Source organism: Corvus moneduloides, chromosome 14, assembly GCF_009650955.1.
Source record: "Corvus moneduloides isolate bCorMon1 chromosome 14, bCorMon1.pri, whole genome shotgun sequence".
Lineage (NCBI taxonomy): Eukaryota > Metazoa > Chordata > Aves > Passeriformes > Corvidae > Corvus > Corvus moneduloides.
Genome location: NC_045489.1, coordinates 16,977,236 through 16,998,496, shown reverse-complemented (window position 1 = coordinate 16,998,496; position 21,261 = coordinate 16,977,236). Strand labels below are relative to the sequence as shown.

At 55.1% G+C, this 21,261-nt stretch overlaps 1 protein-coding gene across 3 annotated transcripts in view; it reads left to right on the top strand.

Moving 5' to 3' along the window:
- The window catches only part of FRMPD3 (FERM and PDZ domain containing 3), a 56,486-nt gene that overhangs the window by 28,782 nt on the left and 6,443 nt on the right, over nucleotides 1-21,261 (top strand). For 2 of the 3 annotated variants that reach the window (XM_032124117.1, XM_032124115.1), the window contains 11 exons: nucleotides 149-251; nucleotides 610-655; nucleotides 1,794-1,898; nucleotides 2,930-3,037; nucleotides 3,563-3,694; nucleotides 4,227-4,346; nucleotides 4,477-4,613; nucleotides 5,399-5,522; nucleotides 6,128-6,217; nucleotides 7,606-7,785; nucleotides 17,632-17,776. In XM_032124117.1, coding sequence (XP_031980008.1) covers nucleotides 149-251; nucleotides 610-655; nucleotides 1,794-1,898; nucleotides 2,930-3,037; nucleotides 3,563-3,694; nucleotides 4,227-4,346; nucleotides 4,477-4,613; nucleotides 5,399-5,522; nucleotides 6,128-6,217; nucleotides 7,606-7,785; nucleotides 17,632-17,776 — 1,290 coding nt within the window. The remainder of the gene's footprint in view (nucleotides 1-148; nucleotides 252-609; nucleotides 656-1,793; nucleotides 1,899-2,929; nucleotides 3,038-3,562; nucleotides 3,695-4,226; nucleotides 4,347-4,476; nucleotides 4,614-5,398; nucleotides 5,523-6,127; nucleotides 6,218-7,605; nucleotides 7,786-17,631; nucleotides 17,777-21,261) is intronic. The other variant, XM_032124118.1, reaches the window with a different exon arrangement.

Below are 21,261 nucleotides of genomic sequence, written 5' to 3'. Positions count from 1 at the left end.
TCTCCTGTCCCCTCTGGTGGGCCTGCAGGGTGTCCTCTACAGCCACGTACGTGGGCAAATGCTTTGGGGGTGCTTGGGACCCTCCTGCTTCCCCTCCACCCCACAGCTCCGGGATGCCTGGGTTGGCCCTGACCCTCTCTCCTGGCAGGCGGCCCCTCTGAGGATAAACTCCTGCCAGGAGACCAGATCTTGGCCATCAACGATGAGGATGTGAGTGAAGCCCCCAGAGAGAGAGTCATCGAGCTTGTCAGGTGAGGACAACACTTGTCCCTCATCGCCTCTGGGGAGGGGCTCATGGCAGGCTGCTGTGCCCGTACCAAAGCCTTGGGGTGTCAGTGCACACCCATGTCACCAGTGGTCACTGCTGGGGTGGGGAATTCTCAGCCTGAGCAGGGGAAGCGCCTTGGAGCAAGTGCCACAGCCATTCCCAGCTGGCCAAGAAGTGGGAAAGTATCCACAGCCGTGTTGTCAAGCACCCCAAGGAGCCCACAAAGGTCCCGGCCACCACTGGGCTGGGAAGGGTGGGATGTGCTCTCAGTAGCCAGTTGCACGTGTTGAGGTCCATCACCATAAGGTCCCATCCATCTTCATCTCTCCTTTCTGTCACAGGAAGGCCAAGGACTTCATCATCCTCACGGTCCTGCACACCCACCAGGTGAGACTGGCAGGGCTATGGCCAGCTCCAGGGGGGCCAGGACAGGGGTGAAAAGGCCTTTTGGAGACCGAGGCAGGGTCCCTGGAGACCCCAGGAGACCACTCAGGCAGCTCAACTGATTTGTGACCCCTGTCCCACCACCCCAAGGCTCTTCCAAGCTGTCGGCTCTGAGAGCTGCCCCAGCCCCTCGGGGTCAGTGGGCGTGCAGCCGTCTCCCTGTCCTTGTCACCAGGAGGGAGGGAGGCAAAATACCCCCAAAGCCATGCGGTTTGCTGAGGGCATCACATGTGTCTGATGGAGTAACCCATCGTGCCAGACGTGGCAGGGAGGGGCAGCTGCTGGCTCGGGAGTCCCTGGGGACCTGGGAAGGCCGGGCTGCAGGAGGGCTGGAGGTGCTGCTGGTGCACTGGGGCTCGGTGCCCGTGGCCCTGGGGCAGAGTGAACTCTCACTCCAGAGGCACCGTTTGTGCTTTGCCGAGTCCTTTGATGTCGGGGAAGGAGAGAAGTGTGAGAGCTCCCCTGTGCTCTCCTCATCTCTGGGAAGGAGATGCCCCCACCCAGCGCTGCCACGCTCCAAAAAAAGCTTTTTTCCTCCTGGCCTGGGACGGCCGCCAGCCAGGACAGGCGGCTCAGCTGGTGCTGGCACCCTCAGACACATGCAGCTCTGTGGCACGACTGTCTCCGTGCTGGAGTGTGTGCAGGCACTGCCACCAGAACATCCTGCAGGGATGCCCGGGGTCCTGCCATCTCCCTGTGGCTGCAAACCCACATCCAAGGGGTTCATCTCTCCCATCCAACCGGTGCCAGTGCCTCCAAGCAAGACCTGGCTGACATCTGCTGCAGCTCAGCCTGCACAGCGGTGCCAGGCACAGATCCTCACTGGGGTGCAGCCTCCCTGTCACACTGATGCTGCTGGTGTGACTTCAGGGGCTGCTGCTCATCATTCTGGCCCTGCCTTCAGCGCTGTGTAACCACAGCCAAGGGGATTTGCTTGCCACCCTCCCCATTTCGTGGTTTGCTGCCCGCTCCCCATCATCACGCTGGCTCCAGAGGGGTTTCCTCTGGGCCCCATGTCTGGCTTTCCCCACACCACAGCTCTGAGGGCAGGCAGGTGATTTACCCAGTGCTCTCTTTCCAGTCTCCCAAATCTGCTTTCATCAGCGCAGCCAAGAAGGCGAAGCTAAGGTCCAACCCGGCCAAAGTCCGATTTTCAGAGCAGGTGACAGTCGGCGAGACAGACCCAGTAAGTCCTGCCCTGCCTTCCTCCATGCTTCACTCCCCTGATGTGTCCCCAGGGCCATGGGGTGTGAGGTGGTTGGGGCCCACAGGGCTCCTCTTCCCTGCTTTGGGCTCTGCAGGTGAGAGCAGATGTCTGGCCTGGGCAGCCCCACAGGGCAGATGCCCTTGGGCACAGTCAATGTGTTGGGTCACTGCTGGGGAGACTTTCTGTGATCCTCCCCTGTCCCTCTGATGGAGCCCCAAAAACTGGCCTTAGAAACCTGGTCTCAACTGAGTCCCCCTGGGCACCCAGGGGAGGCATCCAGGCAATGCCAGTGCCTGCCCTAAGGAAGGTCTGTGGCTTCCAGCCCGATGCCAAAGGCTTTGGAGTGCTTGTATGTGGGGCAGGGTGACCAGGGCACAGCTGCATGGCTGTGGAAGCTGAAGAGTTCCAGCCCAGTGCTTTTATCTCTTAATTGCAGAAAGGTTTTATTAACAACAAAACAAAATTGAGAAAAAAACCCTGTAAAGCACTTCTAGCACGTTCTATTTTTAAGCAAAATCAATTAGGTAATTATCTGATTGAAATGCTTCTCACTAAATAAAATCAGCCTTCTCCCCAACTTCCTGCTGAGGGGATGTGCAGGGTTGAGGGGGGATAGGTTCGGGGTAAGGGTCAGGAAAGGGGGATCAGCTCTGAGCCACCCCAGCCATACCTCCCCTCTGGGACACCAGCTGGGGAGCGGGACAGGCTGCCAGGCATGGGCACTGGGATGTGCTGGACAGAGCAGGATGCTCTGTTCCTGCTGCAGCTGCTGGGAGCTGAGGAGGTGAATCTGTCAGGCAGCTTTGGATTGCCTGAGCTCTGTGCTTCTTGATGGCTCAACAGAATGCTGGGTTTTCAGGGGAAATGTGCCTCTTAGCACAAAAGCCCAGAGCAGCAGAGGATGCCACGAGTGCTCCATCACTGACACTCATTCTCTCTGCCCACCTTCCCTCCATCTCTCCGTGCCCCCCACCCTCCTCACCTCCCCCTTTGCTGGCCCCACATGCCAGGACATGTTGAAGAAAGAAGCTCTCCTCCTCATTCCCAACGTGCTGAAGGTTTTCCTGGAGAACGGGCAGATCAAATCCTTCACGTTCGATGGCCGAACCACTGTGAAGGTGAGCCCCTGCACTCCCCCCAAGGCACCGTGGCACTCCTCTCCTCCCACCTGCCCAATCCATTTTTCCTCTCCTGCTTCCCGTGCACGAACACCGCAGCAGCCCTGGGCTGGCTGCGAGCCGCTCTGGCATGATGGATGGCCCGTCTGCCTCCCCAGGCAGCACGCTTTGCAGCTGGCAGGGATCGGGGTTTGCTGGCTCTCTCCCTTCTCCTGACTTCTCTCCTTGCTCTGAGCCTGCCCTCCAGCCAGCGTGGATGCTCCTGTGAGTCCCCCTGTGAGGGCCAGCTCCCTGCAGCCCCCCTCGGCACCGCCACGGTGTTACCCGAGGCGCTGGGGGTCTGGCTGCTGGCCACCTCCCACTGCAAGGTCACTGGGTACCATCCCGTGGCTCCTCTCAGCACTGCTGGGCCTCATCCCAGCACTGCCCTGGTTGCCAGGGAGAGGTGGGCTCTCAGTGAGGTCCCAGCTCTCCCTCAGGAAGCAGCCAGTGCCTCGCACCCAAGCCTGTCCGTGGTGTTTGCAGGACGTGATGGTGACATTGCAGGACCGCCTGTCCCTGAGACACATCGAACACTTTGCCCTGGTCCTGGAGTATTCCAGCCCGGAGCAGAGCCACCGCTTCCTGCTGCTCCAGGACAAGCAGCCGCTGGCCCACGTAAGCTGTGGGGTGTGGGAGGGTGTTGGGATGGCCGTGGTGAGGGGCTGGGCACAGAGAGCCTCCTCCTCCCCCAGTGTGGGGCTTGGCTGGGGTTGTGCTGTGGGGTGGCACAGCCTCTCCTTGCCTCTGGCATGGTCCTGCAGGCTCAGGGGTGAAAAGGGTGGCCAAAGAGGGAAACAATCAGGGTTTTACCCATTGCACACTGACAGCACCATGGAGCTGCTCTGTGCTCCAGCCTGGGCAGCTGCAGACAGCACTCACGAGCATCCTTGGCTGGGAGATCCAGGAAGGTGGTGCTGCACAGAACCAGGGATAAAATGGGGATCATGGAGCAAACATTAGGCTGAGTGGCATAAATCCTACAGCACCAGGCAAAGCTTCACACCAAGGAAGGCTGGGATGTTCCCGGGATGAAAGGTGATGCGTGGAGGAGAGAAATCAAATATCACCCCAGAAGAGAGGACAGGGGGTGTCCAGCCCTGCAGCCAATGGTTCCTGGGCTCACTGCTCCCCTCTGCTCCTGCCACAGGTTGTGCAAAGAACACACTACCACGGCATGAGATGCCTCTTCCGTGTGAGCTTCTTCCCCAAGGACCCAGTGGAGCTGCTGCGCCAGGATCCTGCAGCTTTCGAGTACCTGTACATCCAGGTAGGGCGCTGGGAGCTGGTGGTGCTCGTGGCCCACATGTCTGCCAAGGCTGGGTCCTGTGGAGGCACCCCTCAGGTGGCAGTGCCCTGTCCCTGTGGCTGTCTGAGGACGCCTCTTCTCCCTCCCGCAGAGCCGCAACGATGTGATCAGAGAGCGCTTCGGCACAGACCCCAAGCCAGAGATGCTGCTGGGGCTGGCTGCCCTCCACATCTACATCACTGTCTCAGCCACCCGCCCCAGCCAGAAGGTCTCCCTCAAGAATGTGGAGTGAGTCCTCCTCCCTGTCCCCAGGCTTCAGCACAGCCCTCCCTTGTGTCCCTTCCTTGTGCCCCTGCGCCCCTGGGCTGCTCCCAGCAGCATTTTGGGGTGCGGAGCATGAGATGCCCTGGGCTGGGCAGTGGCTCAGGGGCTTGGCAGCAGTGCCACGCAGCCCCTGGGGTTCTGTAAGACCCTCTCACACTGACACCCACCTGCATGCAGCAGCCAGGGCTGGGGACATTTGCTGTGAGCCCAGGATCATTTCCATGGGAACCCCGGCTGATTTTCCGCCTGCATCCAAGGCAAGGAGAAGGCTCTGTGGCTGTGTAAGCTCAGCCTGTCACCAAGCTGTGCAGCCCTGGCTCAGCCCTCCCGCGGCTCCTGGGGGACCTGAACCCATACCCAGCCCACGTGTGTGGGTTTGCCTTGCCCAGTCGGCACAGGGAGGAAGAGGGAGGGGTCACCCCGGGAGGACCACAAAAGAGATTTGGGAATTTGCCCTGGATCCCCTAAGCTTCCTGTGAGGGTGAGTGGGAGCTGGGATCTGCTGCAGAGCCTGGCACTGCTGTTCCCCACCCTGATGCTGGGGAGCTGTGACACCAGCCCGGGGTCCCATCCCCTTGGGGACCCTTGGCTGGGGGCTGCTGCTGCTCCGGCTGTGGCACCAAGGAAGTGCTGGTGTGGCTCCAGCTCCCTCTGACGGCAGGAGGATGCTCTGGGACAGTTTTCTGTCCCTCTCTGCCCGCTAGCAGTGTCTCCGACCTGGCAGCTCATGCAGGCTTCCCTCCCCACAGGAAGGAGTGGGGCCTGGAGCCCTTCCTGCCGCCCTCGCTCCTGCAGCTCATCAAAGAGAAGAGCCTCCGGAAATCCCTCTCGCAGCAGCTCAAAGCCCACCAGCACCAGCCTGGCGGCACCAAGGTGAGCCCAGCCCACGCAGCCCCTGTTCAGCAGCCTGCCCTCCACACCAGCCTGTTGCCCCCAGCTGCTCGAGAACTCTTGTCATTAAATCCCCTGGGATGGGAGATCAATCCCAGGGAGCCAAGTAGACACTCTCTCTCCTGAATCTGCTTTCAAGAACTGATCTGGATTGCAGGGAGTGCAGCGAGGATCAGGGCTGAGATCAGCTGAAGCTCGGCTGAAGTGGCACACATCAGTTCATTGTTATCTCTGCTTCTGGGCTCGGAAAGCTCTGGAGGCGGCTGCTGAGCCACTGCCTTGGTCCCTGCAGCCTTCACAGGGAGTGAGGGAAGGTTGTACATCTCAGGGGAATTATACATCAAGCACTGGGGCTCCTTCCTGGCTGTTCCTCTGCTCTGAGTTACCTCCCAGCAGCTGCCCAGGATGGCAGGGGAGTGGAGATCCCCCTCACTCACGACTCAGACTCGCTGCCAGCACAGCCCACACCCAGAGCTGTCTGAGAGCTTGCTGTGCACCCCTACTTGAGAGCCCCCACGTCCACCCCAGCCTCTTGCAGCTCTTCCCCCTGTGCTCACGGTGATCACCCCTGTGATGTGTTTTGTCAGGTCTCCACAGCCCAGGCAAAGCTGCAGTACCTGAGGATCCTGAACGAGCTGCCGACCTTTGCTGGGGTTCTCTTCAACACAGTGGGACTGGTACGGTAATTCAGGCTGGGCTGGGAGGTGCCTGCTCCTGAGTGTGTGCTGGGGGGGAGCCAGGGGGCATGTGGCTCCCACAGAAATGACTTCCCTCAGTCTCTTGCTCTGCCCTGATGAGCTCCAAGCCCACCCAGAAAAGCCTTTGGAGCCTCTGCTGTCAGTAGGTCGGATTTTCAGCTCTGCAGGGTCAGGATCTGCTCTGTTCTTGCCAGCCTGGTGGGCAACGAGATGACCTGCTCAGAGAAGTTGGAGTAGTTTCAGGCATGTGTTTGTAATCCATCGTGCCCTGGGACATCCTGCCATCTGTCCCAAAGGAGGGCCACTCCTGGCAAATGCCACCGTGTTCCCGCTTGCCCACAGAGCCCTGGCTGGGCTTGCTGCCTCTGTCACAGGTGGTCCAGCCTGATCACTGCCACACTGACCCTCCATCTCCACTGCTCACCCAAGCCACCTCACTTTCTGCACAGCAGGAGGAAAGCCACCAGCCCAAACAGGACCCACAAAGGCTCCCCACTGCCTGGCTCACCCCTTCATCCCTCTCACTCCACCTCCCATCCAGGGGTCCCCATGTAGGTGTCACCTCTCTGCCATCCTTCCCTTTACCCCTGCTCATGGTCTCAGCACTTCCCTGGCTTCCCATGCTTTGCCTACTGGGTTCCATCTCTGGCAGCCTTCGGTCTGCTCTGCCCCCTCACCTCACAGCTCTAAGGGCTGCCTGCAGGAGATCAGTGCAGGCACAACCTCGTGGTGCCTGGTTGGTGCCATGGCAGAGCAGTCAGAGCCTGCTCCTGACACTGAGTAACAGCATTTTTTTTAATCTCTGACACCAAAGCAATGCCTGTGACCCAGCCTGTGAGCTGAACTGTGCTGAAGTGGTAAAAGTATTCCCTTATTATCTTCTGTGATGGTCTGCCCAGCTCCTCTTCTCCTCCACTCCTGGCTTGAAGCATCCTTTTAGACCAGAGCAAGAAACATCCCAATTTCCAGTCAAGGCTTTGGTCCTTCTTCTTTCCTGAAATACATTCACTCCCTCCTTTGCTTCCTCCTCTCGGAGGCAATGTGAGATCAGACAGGTTTGTAACATGCTCTTTCGTTAGTGTAGTGACACCAGTGAGCCTGAATATTTCATGTGAACAGTCAGTTCAGAGCTTTCCTTTTAAATAGCCTTGGCATCCTGCACACCACTCCCAGCTCTGCACAGGGGCCCAGGGAGGCAGGTTGATGGCACCAGCCTTACCTACTGCTCTGCAAAAGCCATCCTGGACCTGACCAAGCTGCCAGCATTGAGGCTGGGCTCCATGGAGAGAGCCGGGTGCAGCCTTTGCAGCCCCGGGGTGTGTTTGTTCACCCTTGTCTTCTCTCTCTCCATGTGCCTGTGCCACCAGGACGAGAAGCAGCCAGCCACCACCCTGCTGGTGGGACCCCGGCACGGCATCAGCCACGTCATCGACCTGAAGACCAACCTCACCACGGTGCTGTCAGAGTTCAGCAAGGTCAGCAAGATCCAGCTGTTCAGGGAGAACCAGGGGGTGGCCCGGGTGGAGACAAGCATCCTGGATGCCAAGGTAGGCATGGGTGCCGTGGAGGCAGACACCGGAGAGAGGGGTGGAGATGAGGTTGGGGGTTTGGGGCCAGTCTTTGAGGGGATTCATGTCATGAGTGTGTGTTGGAGAATCTGCTTGGGGATTCCTAGAGACTCCGAAGCCCCTCTCACGCTGGCACTGCAGCATCTCCCCTGCTGGTCTGACTCCTTGTTCCACACAGGCAGGATTGCTGCTGAGGGCCACAGGGCAGGCATGGTGGCATTCTGGCCATGACCCAAACACCTATCTAATCATTCAAGCAGGGTCCTCAGGGCAGATGGGGGTGACACAGGCCAGGCAGGTAGCAGGACGCTTTGGAGGCACTCCTTGGCATACACGCCCTCCTGAGCCCTGTGTGTTATCATCCCACATCCCCTGCTGGTTGTTGTGTGGTGTAGTGCTGGTTCTGATAGTCAATCCCATGGTCAGGCCCTGCCACTCCTCCTCACCCCTCATGGGTCCCAAACCCTCCAGGAAAACTGTCAGCAGTACAGTAAGATCTTTATTTACTTCTTTGGTGCCTGGCCCAGCAGCCACAGGATCCTAAGGACATCTTGCACTGGCCTTTGCTCAAGTTTTTAACAAGCTGGGACATGTCCCTGGCAGACTCAAAGGCAGGTAGCTGTGTGCTTGCTCCAGGGCATCCTCGCTGTCACTTTGTCCCTGCAGCCAGCTCTCCCCTGCCCCATGGGGAAGGACAGCTGGGAGGCAGAGATCTCACAGATAAAATGCCAAGCCTCCTCTCCTCCCACTTTGAATTCAACAGGACAGAGTTAGGATTGAGTTTGGGTAAATTAGTCAGGAGCAGTACTTGGCAGACTGTCTGGCACAGTGGAGCCACACGGGTGTATCTGCACAAGCTCTCTGAGCCTTTGGCTGTGGGTCAGCTTTCCTGCCCCTGCATTCATCCCTTTTTCCTGTGAGACTGATGGAGCTGAGCTGCTTTGCCAGCTGTCTCTGTGTTTTCTCATCTCCTGTAAGGTCTCTAAGCCTCAGCCCTCCCTGCAATCCTTTCCTTGCTCTGTTTCAGTCGTAGTCTCACAGATGTAGCCATGGTGGATTTGTTTAGGATTCTCCTGCTGCCTCCTGTCCCGGTGGATTTTAGCACGTTCTCCCACCAGGCTCATTAACTGCTCCAAGTCTGTTTTCCTGCTGCTGCTGTGCCTGGTCCTGTAGCTCTGCTAACCTGCAGTAACACCCCAGTAGCCTCTGCCAGAGCCGTGCTAATCCTCATCCCCTCTGCTTCAGCTCTCCCCTCCAACAGCCTCATCGATGAAGCCCTTTTTTTGCATTCATCATTCAGTGGGTATTTGGTCAACTGTAACATTTTTAACATTCCCTTTTCTGCATCCCACCGAGGTCAGTTAAAGCCTTGGTGTTCTGCTGTGCCTGTCCCAACCCTCCAAAGCCCTCACCTTCCCCTTCTGCAGCCTGGGCAGGTGGAAGCCCTCCTTGCCCCTCCAGCTGCCTGGGCTGTCCAGGAATCCAGCGATTTACTCCTTACAGAGCAGGAATAACCAAGGGATATTGCCTGCACCATGAGTAACCCTGCTGGTTCCTCCTGCTGCCCACGCCCCTTGGATTTGTATGTATAAAATCACCATATTAATGCATTAATAATAGGCTGGTCATGACCTTGTTACTGCTCGTGGCTCACTGTGAGTGCTCTGAGCATGGCTGTCCCCACTGTCACCTAGCTTCATGGCACTGAGCTCTTGGGGTGCTGCTGTCCTCTCCCTGGCGTGGAAGAGGGCACTGTTCCCCCCAGCCACAGGAGGGACAGATGCTCTGGAGGCTTAGGTGATGCTGGCATCCATCTGCTCTAAATTAGGTGGCAATTCCCACGCAGCTTGTCCACAGATCCTGCAGTGCTGCTCCCCACAGCCATTCTCCGCAGCACAAATCCACTCCGTAGCACCAGCAGCCCTTTCCTGCTGCAGGGGTAGACTTTCTCCTGTGACCCTGCTATCCAGCCCCCCAAATGCTGGAGAAGAGCCAGCTCACTGGAGTAAGCCAGCTCACATACTTCCTGCGAGCACATCTGCATGCACGATGGCTTTATCTCCATGAGAAATTCCAGGCAGCTGCCTCTGGCCACCACAAGCCCCTTTGCCTGCCTGGAGTGGAGCAAGCACCCCATTTGTGGATCTCAGCAGGCTCAACAGCACCATGCCAGGGCAGAGGCTGTTGTTACCTGTCTTCATTTAGCCATTATCCAGAGGGCTGGGTTTTAAAGCCAGAATGTCTGCTCCAAAATGAGGCATATGCTAATCCTACGCAGGACAGCGATGGATGAGGCAGGCTAAGAAAAGCAGTCAAAGAGATCATTACCTCACAGTGCTAATCTGCTCTCTGCAATTATTCTATTGCACTGAACGTTTCACTGGCTAAAGCCCTAGATTGCAAATCAATCTGTTTCTGCTGTGAGCTGCAAACCATTAGAGGGCTCAAAGTGGTGTCCTGACTGCTCTGGGGACCTGTCAAATCCAAGTCACCCTTGGGAGCCTGTCAGAGCTCCATGGGCTGCAGTGTAGGAGGGGATGTTCCCCCGGGCTATTTCACCCTGGTGCCTGGCACTGCTGCTGTCATGGGATGCTGGTGCTGGGGCAGCTCCCAGCCTGAATCTGTAGGAGGTACGTGCGGAGTTACTGTGGAAACACAGATGGTCAGTGATGGTTTAGGGGTTTGTGCAGAAAGACCATCTTGAATTTCCAAGTTTAGTTAAAGTGATGGGTTAAAAAAGGGGTCAGGTCATGGAGCAACCCTGGGCTGGGAGGTCTGAACACCCTGACCAAAGCAGCCAGCACAGTCCAGACATCCTTATCTGCTGCTGACCTGCAGCCACAGCCCAGACTCACCTGCCAGGAAGGAGCTGGGGGAGATCTTCAGGTAACAAACAGGCTTGAGGAGATCGTAAACCATTTGCATTTATTTCAGGCGGAAAATAAATACTGTTTGTCTTATGAATTATTCACTAGGTATTTAACTGGTTTGTTTTGGAGCTTTTCCATCCTGGGCTTCAATTTCTGTTTAAAACAGCCCATTTGGGATGCAAACCCAGGGCTCATAGCTCTGCTTTGCCTTCTTTAGCTTTTTGCCACTCTGAGTGTGGCAAGAGCAGGGCAAATGCTGACAGAACCCCTCATAGAGGAGCTGCACAACCTCGGGACAGAAGAACAAAAACCTCCAGGCTTTTGCTGCTGGTTCCAAGGATTTTTGTTCCCTGCAAGGTCTGTGAGAGCTTCTGGGAGGACAGGAGCAGGTTTTGTCTCAACAGTCACCGAGGGAGTGAGGCGGTTTTGCTTGGGAATGCTGAGAAAGTTCCCAGCCCACGGCTGGGGGCAGGACCACATGTCCCCAGCTGCACTGCAGTGGTGCAGGTGGTCATTCTGCAGGTTTTGGTGGTCATTCTCACCTGACAAAGTCTCCTTTCTGCTGGGGCTGTTGCTTCTCCATTCTTCCTCCTCATGTTGGGGCACTGATTCTGGAGCTCATAGATTTGCTGGGGGCAGGGAGGTGGCACAAGGTGTTTCCTGTGATCTTTATGCTTTAAGTGCAGCTCACCAGGTTTGGGGGCCCTGCATCTCCCAGGGGCTTCCCCCTCCTGCTGGCACCAGCATTTGAGAGTGGCCAATGCTTCTGAGCATTCAGAGAATCGAGCTTCAGGCGTGCATCTCCCTTCCTCCCCAGCGCAGCACTGCAAAGTCCTCTTCTACCTCCCAGTATCCCAGGAAGGACAATGTCAGCATCTCCTGCCTGGCACCTGGACAAGCCTGGCAGCCCCGATGTGGCACAGGGAGGTGACTGCTCCCCCGGGTTCCCCAGTGCAGGAGGTGTGGGGGGAGCTGCTCAGCTCCAGGCTCCCCTGGCTCTGCGGCTCCGCAGCTCCCCCAGGAGCCAAGGGTTAGTTCTTCCCGAAATGCCTTTTCCAATGGAGCATTTCTCCTTTCTGATTTACACAGCTGCACACCCCTGGGCTTTTTGTTATTAACAGCCTTGACATTGGAAGAAAAGGCTGCCGAAGCACTCTGAATGCGAATGAAAGAAGAACGCTTGCGGGACAGCCGCATCACCTGAGCCTGGACAGAGGAGCTGTCCCAGGCTGTGCCCTGTCCCTCTGCCGGGCAGGAGCCCACGGCGCTGGCTGCTTGCCAGCCGCAATTCAGTCAAAGGCATCGGGCTAATTGCCTTTGGTCTCCCAGCAGTGCCTGCAGCCAGCCGGCGCTTAAGCCGAGATCAAGACTTGACAGAGGAAAGCAAAGGGAAAATTAATTCAGAAAGGTCCCTGGCTGCTGCTGTGCCTGGAATCTGGGCGCTGATGTTGGTGTCCCAGGGCCCCCGGCGTGCTGCCAGCCTGCCAAGGAAAAAATGCACACCATGCACAGCTGAGGCTCAGCCCTCTCCTCTCCCCAAGGAAGGAGCCAAGGAGCCCCTTCCTCTCACGGGTGATGGGATGGTGACCCCTCTGAGCCTTGCCTGCTGGAGCCAGCCCCAAGCCTGGCTGTGCTCCCCTGAGCTGATCGTGGCAGGGATGTGCCGTGGTGCTGAGGCCAGGGCCCCATGCGGATTTGCCAAATTCTAGTCTGAAAACAATGGGGAGCCCCATCAAAGTCACAAGGGCAGGCGAGGCTGACATTCCTCCTGCTCCTGCAAGCACTGACTGAAGCCCCTGAGATTTCTCCTACAGGAAGAGCGAGTCTTGGGAGTGACGATGGGCCCACAGGCTCTGGTTTCCTTATACCAAATTAACCTTTATTTGCATTAAGCCATTCTGAAACGCTGTCATCTCATGGGAGAGAGGGAGGGATGGAGAATTCCTTTGGCTCAGTACCTGGGTGGGAGGGACAGAGGCAGATCCCTGCTTGCAGTGGGATGTAAAGCGAGGGAATGGGATGTAAAGCGAGGGAATGGGATGCCAAGCAAAGCACTGGGGTGCAAAGCAAAGCACTTCCCCTCTCCAGTGCCACCCAAAGCGCTGCCTGCAGGCACCCAGGACAGCAGCCAGCCAGAACCTGAGAGGCAGACAACATGTGCAGAGGATGAGTTTCCAAGCCTGCAGAGCCGAATTTTATTTGTTCATTAAAAAAAAAAAAAAAAAAAAAAGTTAAAATATTTTAAAAAGGAAAAAGAGGAGAAGAAACCCCAAACCCAACCAAAAAAAGCAGCCCTCTAAGGAAGGAGAGACCTGCAGGTCTAACCAAGGCAAGGCCCTTATTGATCAACTAGTGGGAAACAGTGGTGCTAGTCACAAGCAGCCTGGTATTGATAGAGCTGAGTTAATGATGCTTAAGCGGAGAGAAGGAAAGGTCAATGTAGAAGTGAAAAATTGACTGCTGCCTCGTTAGGCCCGGGTGCCTGTATTATTAAATAAAAACTTGGCAGTGCACCTCAAGTAAACCAAGGAACATAAATTATGTAAATTCATCTCCCATCTTTTTGCTGCACCGCATTAAAGGAAGCAGGGTAAGACCCAAAGTACATGATAAAGGGGGGAGATTAAAAGGAAATGCATATAAGCTTAGAGGTTGTAGTATGAATAGATTGGGTCATAAATTAATTTCAATATGAGGACTGTTAAAATCATCTAGCATAACCCTGGCCAGCAAATTTCCTCCAGACCTTTGTCTGAACAAGAAGATACCCTCCAGAAGGACACTGAGGTCTGATTTAAAGGCAGGGCATAATAGAAAAATCACTTTATCATTAATAAGCAAATGCAAAAGTCATTTCTTCTATCCGGTGTAAATGTATTTTGTTTTACTTTCCAGAGAGACTGGTTGCCAAGCAGGAAACTTTGAATGAAAAGGTGGCCTTTCCTCTTGAGGGTTAGAAAATCTAGGAAACCGTTATGAGTGAAAGATCAAACCACCAATAACTTCAGGCTAATATTACACATTTAGATGTAGAAAGAGCATCCTTGTTAAAAATTGCTTCTTTACATGTTGGCACATTACAGATCAGAGATGAACCTTTACCTGGGCATCCCCCTGGGAATGGTGCTGCTGCCCTGACAGAACACAGACAGGCATTTCTGCTTTGCCCTCCCAAGGAAGCAGAGCCCTGGAGGCCACCAAGGTGCTGTAGCAGCAAGAATGTGCCCGTGAGAATGAGGAAGAGGATGGCCTGGTGGGCATAAGACAGGCCAGAGGCATGTGGTGGGAGGACAGCCAGGGGTTATCCAGGTTGATAACTTGTTCCCCACCAGTGATCAACATCATCTCCTGATTAGCAGCTGGGAAAGAGGGTTCTGCACCTTGTGGCCACAGAGCTGCCAGGGCAGGCAGCAGGGCTTGGAGGAACAGCACTGCTTTTGCCCCTGCTGCATCCCTCCCTGCCTTCTGGCTGCCCACGGGAGTCTCTGCCCTACTGCACCACTGGGTTTAGAAAACTTGGGAAGATTCATGCTCTTTTTGTCAGGTTGGGTTGAGATTGAGCAGCGAGTTGGAAAAACTGCAGGGAGACACAGGGATGTCGCAATGAGCCCCAGCCCTGTGGGGAGCAGGCCACTCCTGACCACAGGCACGAGCCCTCATTGCCACTTGCAGGATGTTTCCAGGGAAAAGGAGGTGAATCCCATTTGCCAGAAGCCATGGGTGTTGCAAGGAAGCCCAAAGCTCAGGCTGCAGTCATGAGTTGTTCTTATTTAGAGCAGCTCCGTGCAAAGCCGCCCTGAATTTGCCATCCCTCAGCACCATGAGTTGGAAATGTTTCATGCACCTCTTCGCAAAGTCATTATTTGCTCAGCTCGCCCATGCCTGGCTGTCTCCACACCATCTCATTTGCCTTGCCCACATGGAACAGGGTGACCAAGGTTGCCAGTGCCTAAAAATAACACCTCCGTTAGCTGCCACCCCGATACCTCCTCTTTGTGGAACGATTTCCCAACAGAACAGGGCTGCTGCAATCATGTTGTCTCTTTGCCTCTTGAACCCATAAATCACTTTCAGATCAGCTGGCCACTTTCAGGGGAATGTGGCAGCAGGGTGGACATCTCAAAGGCAGCTGAGCTGTTGCAATCTCAGTAAAACTACCCAGTGGAGTGGAAGAGGGAGAGTCAGTCTTGTAATCCCATGTGGGAAAGGCTCAGATCCTGTGCCAGACCTCTGTTAGTGCACAGCAGAGAAGCCTCCAAGGGCAAGGGAGATGCACAGCCTGAGTGCAGCAGCTTTGCTCACAATCACAGCTCATAATCTATGAGCAGGACAGAGCCCCATGGCACTGTGGGCTCCCAGGCCATGGGGAGATCACCAGAGTGCTGCTGACAGCACGAGTGGATGGCTCCAAGCTGCACCTGAAGTGATTTAATCCCTAATAACAATATTTGAACGCTTGACAATTGAAGAACTCTCACACAGCTTCCCTGTCAGTATATCAGGGTAATCTTCTCTAAGCTGTAATATTAATCAGGTTTAAGATTCCTCTTTTTCAGAGCAAAATGCCACAGTTAACCCCAGCCTGCCATGCATCTATTGCTGGAAGCCATTCTGGAGGCTCAGAGACCTGGTGGGGAGCTCACAGCACCCTGGTGTTTCATTTGTAGTCGAGAAACATCAGTCAGGGTTCTTGTATCTCAGTCCTGTCACCCTTCAGGACTGAACCAGGGGCTGCCTCTTGCCAGCAAGAACCTCCAGTCCCATCTCTGGATGGATGGATGGGAGCATCCTGAGGCAGAGGTAGCTGAGCAAAGATAGAAATGGGTCTTGGAGATGCTGGTCCCCATCTGGGCCACTGGGGCTGCCCTGAGGACTGCACGGTGAGCGCTGACAGGGAGGCAGTGAAGGTTCACAACCCTGTGCCACTCTGCCTTGGTGGGATTCACACATGGTGGAAACTGTCCCCTAGTTTCCCTTCTGGAAGGGGATTCTCAGCCCACCTTGGCCTCTTGGTTTGATCTCCCAGCAGCGGGTGTTTATCAGCCATTACCTCTCTTTGGGGTTTGCTGCTGACACTGCAAACCCTGCAGAACAGAGCAGGGAAAATGCACAAAAATGTCCTCATTCAACAGATGGCTTGAAAAACCCAGGAGGGCTTAGCCCTGTGTAGAAGGCCCTTGTTTTAAGGACGCTTCATACACAGAATACATGGTTTCCTTTCATCACTTATGTCAAGACTGGAGCTGGGCTAAGAGATGTCACCCCCCTCCCCACTGCATGCCTGCCTCCTTCGAGCTGTGTTGAGAATCTCTTCACTCCTCTCTCTTTCTGGCTTGACACTTCCCCTTTGATCTGTGTCATCTCAGGTTTATTTTCCAAGATGCAGAAGGAGCCTTGTCAAGTGGGCAGGGGCAGAGCCTCTCAGCAGAGGACGTTCACTTGTCAGGCTATTTCTCTTCCACATCAACTTATTTCTTTTCCTTTATCTTACTGAACAGCAGCCAAAGAGGGAACTTCTTTACCCTGGCCCTGGGAGAAATCTGCCCCTGCCAGGGGCTGGTATGGCTTGGGGATCGCGTGCAGCTCTGCCCAGGGCTGATGGCTTCACACCCAAGTGTCTTGTATGGTCCAGAGCATGACACTCTAGCCTAAGCTGGGCCTTCCTTTGCCAGAATTGGCTTGGTGGCTTACAACAGCAAATATTAAGCAGAGCACAAAACTGGCCAGTGGGTACCAGGAACCTCTTGTGGTTATAAAACAAGAAAACCAAAATAGCTTTAATGCTTTCCACACTGTGTAGGCTTACGTGGTTTTTTTAAACAGCCTTGGTGTTCCCTGAATGTGGTAAATGAGTTCTCCTGAGTCCTGGAGGGCTCTCAGTGTGCAAGAGGCTGAGCGTGGCAGGACAGGCAGCCCGAGACAGCAGCAGGTCAGCATCCCCCAGTTGGCTCAGATACACCCTGTAGCGAGGTACAAAGGTCCTTTAGGTAGAGGTGCTTTGTGCAAGGGGTAGGTGAGGAGGAGCTGCCTTTGCCATAACTATTGAAGGCACTGTCAATTCTTTTTCCATCTCATGGGTCTGTCTTGAGCAGTGCTGGGGGCTCAGACCAAGCATGGACCTCTCAGCTGAGCTGTGCTGCTCTGCCCCGCCTGGTCCTAGCAGTGCACAGGACCTCACTGGGTGGGTAAGAGTGAATCCCACCCCAACAGCTTCCCTGAGCTAGCTAACCTTCTCCTTGGGACAATGTGGGAACTGAGAGTTGCACTGTCTGGTGCTAGATTGTGCTGTGAGGTTATATGTGTCACACAGACCATGTCTGAGTTTTATCTCTCTTTAAAGCAAAGATCTTTTTTAGCATGCAAATAAATGCTCTCCTAAAAGGGAAGGCACCATCTGCTCCTAAGCACAAATTTAATTTTCCAAAGGGTTAGGTTTAAATAAGATCCACAGTCTCAGAGTGGTAGCTGGGGGAACCTGCGATGGGGTTTGGTCCCTTTGGCATCTTGCTGGAAGCAAATGTTTTCATTTACGGGAGGGAGACACGGTGCCTGCAATGAAAGAAGGATTCTGGCAGCTGGAGACTCCCCAAACTCCCTGCGGTCCTCCCGAGGCCCTGATGGTTGAACAGGTGCTTGCAGGTGGGCTCAGAGCCCTGACGTGCAGACAAAGGATCAGAAGGATGTTGTGTGGGGCCCTGCCATGCGCAGCCTGTGCCTGGCAGGGCTGCAGCTCTTCCCTCATCCTTGGGGCAGTCAGCAAGCAGCAATCACAGGTGCAGCCAGGCACTCTCCTGTGCAAGGCTGTGCACCTGGCTGGTTTTTCATGTGGGCGTGCTGGGAGTGCCAGCAGCTCACCAGTTCCACCAGTGCAGGGCCCAGTGCAGCCCCCGTGGAGCTCTGGTCCCCATCAGCTGAGCCAGCAGCCCTCACGAGCTTTACCTCTCTTGCCTTCCAGCCGCTGGTGTTGCTGATGGAGTGGCCTGAAGCCACCAACTTCGCCTGCCTCATCGCAGGCTACTGCCGTCTCCTGGTGGACTCCAAGAAGATGATCCTGTCCAGGGCCCCCAGCCAGCCGCCCCCACCTCAGATTATCAAGGCAGGTACGTTTCAGCCTCTGCTTTCTGTGCCAGCCCCTTCCCCAGCCTCCCTCCCCTCCCTCCGCTCAGGGCTCTGCAGCATTAGGAAGGTGAAGGGTTTCTCTGACGTCTCCCCTCTGCTCCCATTCACCCTGAGAAGCAGCAGACTCCCTCTTTAACCAGAAAGCAAGGAGCAGGGAGAGAGGTCCTCATTTTGGATCAGCCAAAATGACTTGTGGTATCAGTTCAGGCCCTAAACCCTCACCGCAAGTGTTGTTGTGGCAGCTCCCCGAGGCCTTGTTTGAGAAGACAAAAAGCTGCCAGCCGAGCGCTGGGCCCTCACAGAACAGCCTGTGCACTGCTGCAGGGATGCAGCACACATTCCCTGGCTGGCATCCCGCTCCAGAGACCGACATGAGTGAGTGTGTGAACTCAGGGGAGTGCATTCCTGCTGCCTCTGGACACTGCTGCCTCTGTCCTGGGGCTCTGAGCCTCACAGGCAGCCCTGTGAGTGTGGCTGCTCTGCTGATTTCCTAAATCAGGAAGGCAACTTTGCTGTCCCGGCTTTTCAGGGAGCAGAAGGCTGGTCTGGACACAGCAGGAGCTTCCATCCCAACAGGCACCAATGCTGTTCCTTGAGGATGGATTGCAGGTGTGAGTCAACTTCCAAAAAGAGCAATGATTCTCAAGAGTGATTTCAAACAAGAGCCAACCATGAGCTACATGCTGCTGTTCCATGCAGGTGTTCACATCCAATATATTTTGTATAGGGAAATATAAAATACAGGCTCAGTGACTGGAGATGGGCAAAATACCAACCCAGCCACCTCTGGAAGGTCATTCCCAGACCTCCCAAGTGACACTGCAGCTCCAGAGAGCTGTGACAAGTCCACAGTTTAGCTGGCAGTGTTAAAGCTCCCTTCTCAAGATGGGCCTGGCTTGGGGAGGTGGGAGGAGTGCAGAGAGCTCGCAGGGTCCTTGGGAAAGCACTTGCTGCCTTTGAGGAATGCACCCGAACGTGGATTTGGCACATGTGGGAGGACGCACTCACAAGAGGGATCAGGAAAGCATCTGCAGCAGCCTCAGTGAATCCAGGAAAGGCTGGGCAGGTGATTTTGGTGTAAGTATGAGCAGTTTGCTCTCCCTTCTCCCCCTGTGCCTCTGACTGACAGCTGTCGCTGCGCTCTGCCCTGGGTGCCCTGTGGAAATGTATTTCATCACACTTTGCTGTCAGCAGAGCGTGTTTGCAACTTAACTGGTTTGACTGTCATCAGAGTGGTCCTTCCGTGGCTGTGTCACCCCGACATGGGCTACAGGGACACATGGGGCTGTGGGGAGTCAGAGAAGTGGAGAGCATCCCATACCCAGGGGCTTGGAAGGAGGCCGGCAGCACCCACAGTTCCTGGCCCCTCAGGGGATGTCTCAGCATGTGCAAGTGGTGTTTTCCCACACTCCAGCTACTGTGACAATAGCCAGAATTTTTTTCCTGAGATTTTGCTTCAGGGCCGTGGTCCAAACCTCTACCAAAAAAAGGGATTGTAGGTCTTGCCCTGTTCTTGACATCTGATGAAACCAATGTAGCTCTGCAGGGGCAGGAGTGAGTGTGAGTTACAGTGTGGGTAGGACAGCAGTGGAGCAATGGATTTGTGCCAGCCCCTCTCTGGATGGCCTGTCTGTCCTCCTGGGTGCAATGAAAACCTCTGTGACCAGTGGAGTGGAGCAGTTTCCTGCAGGCCCAGTGCACTCAGCCCAGCCGCTCGGGCACCCTTCAGAAGGAGTGAATTTAGAGTGTATTGAGAAAACAGTCTGCTCCCAGTTCTGGTCTCCACAGGGTTGCAGGCTGAGCTGTCAGGAGCTGGGCGGATCACAGGGAGCAGCGACTGCTGATCATTAGCACATCCTTGCTGGAGAAAGCCCCACTGGGATGAATTAAGTTAGCCCAGGCTTCCCAGGCTGCAGGCAGACTGTGCCAGAATTTTAAATGTGAAATGCAGCCTTGGCCCATGCTTTTACCTAGAAGAGGAGCACATCCATCTTCCCTGAGGCCCATTAGAGCCTCCTGCTGAACAGCAGACATTTTTAGAAATGCACACGCCGTCCGAATGTTGTCAGTTAGATCCATCTCCCTCTGCATTTCCCTGCAGAGCCATATGCCAGAGCTTTGCCCTCCATTGTGCCATGCTGGAGCTACACAGGCAATTCACCTCCCTGTCCCTTCTTCTCCCCACTCCCACCATCAGCCATCAGCAGCTCTGTGCCCTTAGTTGCTCTCTCAGCTCCTTGTCAGGAAGTTTTCTCCCAGAGCGTCCAGCAGCTGGATTTTGGATTTTAGGGGTTTGGCCCCATTCAGCAGCAGGCCTTGGCTTGGTGTGGGCAGCCAGCAAGCCTCTGCCTCAGCCCTTGCCACCCTGCTACAGCCCACACATGCCCAGCTTGGGCAGCCTTGTGGTCCCTCACACAGCTGTCATTTCTGAGCGCTGCCATGGCCAGGAATGAAAGAGATTTTGTTTTTATTGGGATTTTAGCATTGCAGGTGATGAACAGTATAATACAAACATGTGTTTGGGGAGACAAATTGTCCAATTTGTTGAGCTAATGAATTTAATTAGGATTTATTTGACTTAATTTATCCTTGGTAAGGCAGAACCTGCATCCCCTGGCAGCCACTCTTAGCACAGCTGCACGATCCAACCCACAATGCAGACAGATGCCCCTCCTGAGGGATGGACCACTGGCCAGAAATCCAAGCAGTATTTCAGCCACTTTCCTTGCACAAGGGAACAAGGGGAGGCTGTCACTGGGAGATGCTTAACAGGCTCTTGTCCGATCCAATAGCTGTCAGCCAGAGAGAAATAACACATGGATGGATCATGGGCAGCGAGGGACAAGGGGCTGGGGGGTGTCTGTCACTTGAACACAGCCAAACTACCATGGATGTCTCCCCAAACAGCAATATTGCTTCACTTTTAGTAGTCTCCTGAAGAACACTGCTTGGTGTGGCTAACATTACCCAAAAATGGCAATTCCTTCTTGCCATGTAACGTGTGAGCTGGCAGGCTGAGGCTGGAGGTCCTTGCTCCTGCTGCCCTCTGGATACAGCTGGTGGATCACTGATGCAGCACCCACATCCCTGTGTCTCAGTGTCAGCTGGGCTGGCCAGCCCTGCTCTGGCTCTGCCCCCAGCAGAGGGATCAAGCTCAGGGGCCTGTCCTGGGACCAGGATTGTTTAACATCTTCATCAAGGACACAGCGGATCGAGAGCAGCCTCAACAAGTTTTCGGATGATACCAGGCTGAGTTGTGCAGTTGAAATGCCTGAGGTGACACTGAACCGTGCCATAAATCAAGTCTCTCCTGATGGGAGAGAATTTCCTAAAAGTCCTTGCAAGGAGTTTCAAAGATAAACCGAGACTTTTCCTTGAGTTTCAATGCTTCTAGATAGTTGTTTATTAAGTCTTATCAGAGGAACAGAGCCACTAGCGTGACCCAGGTACAGCACAGAGCACAGAA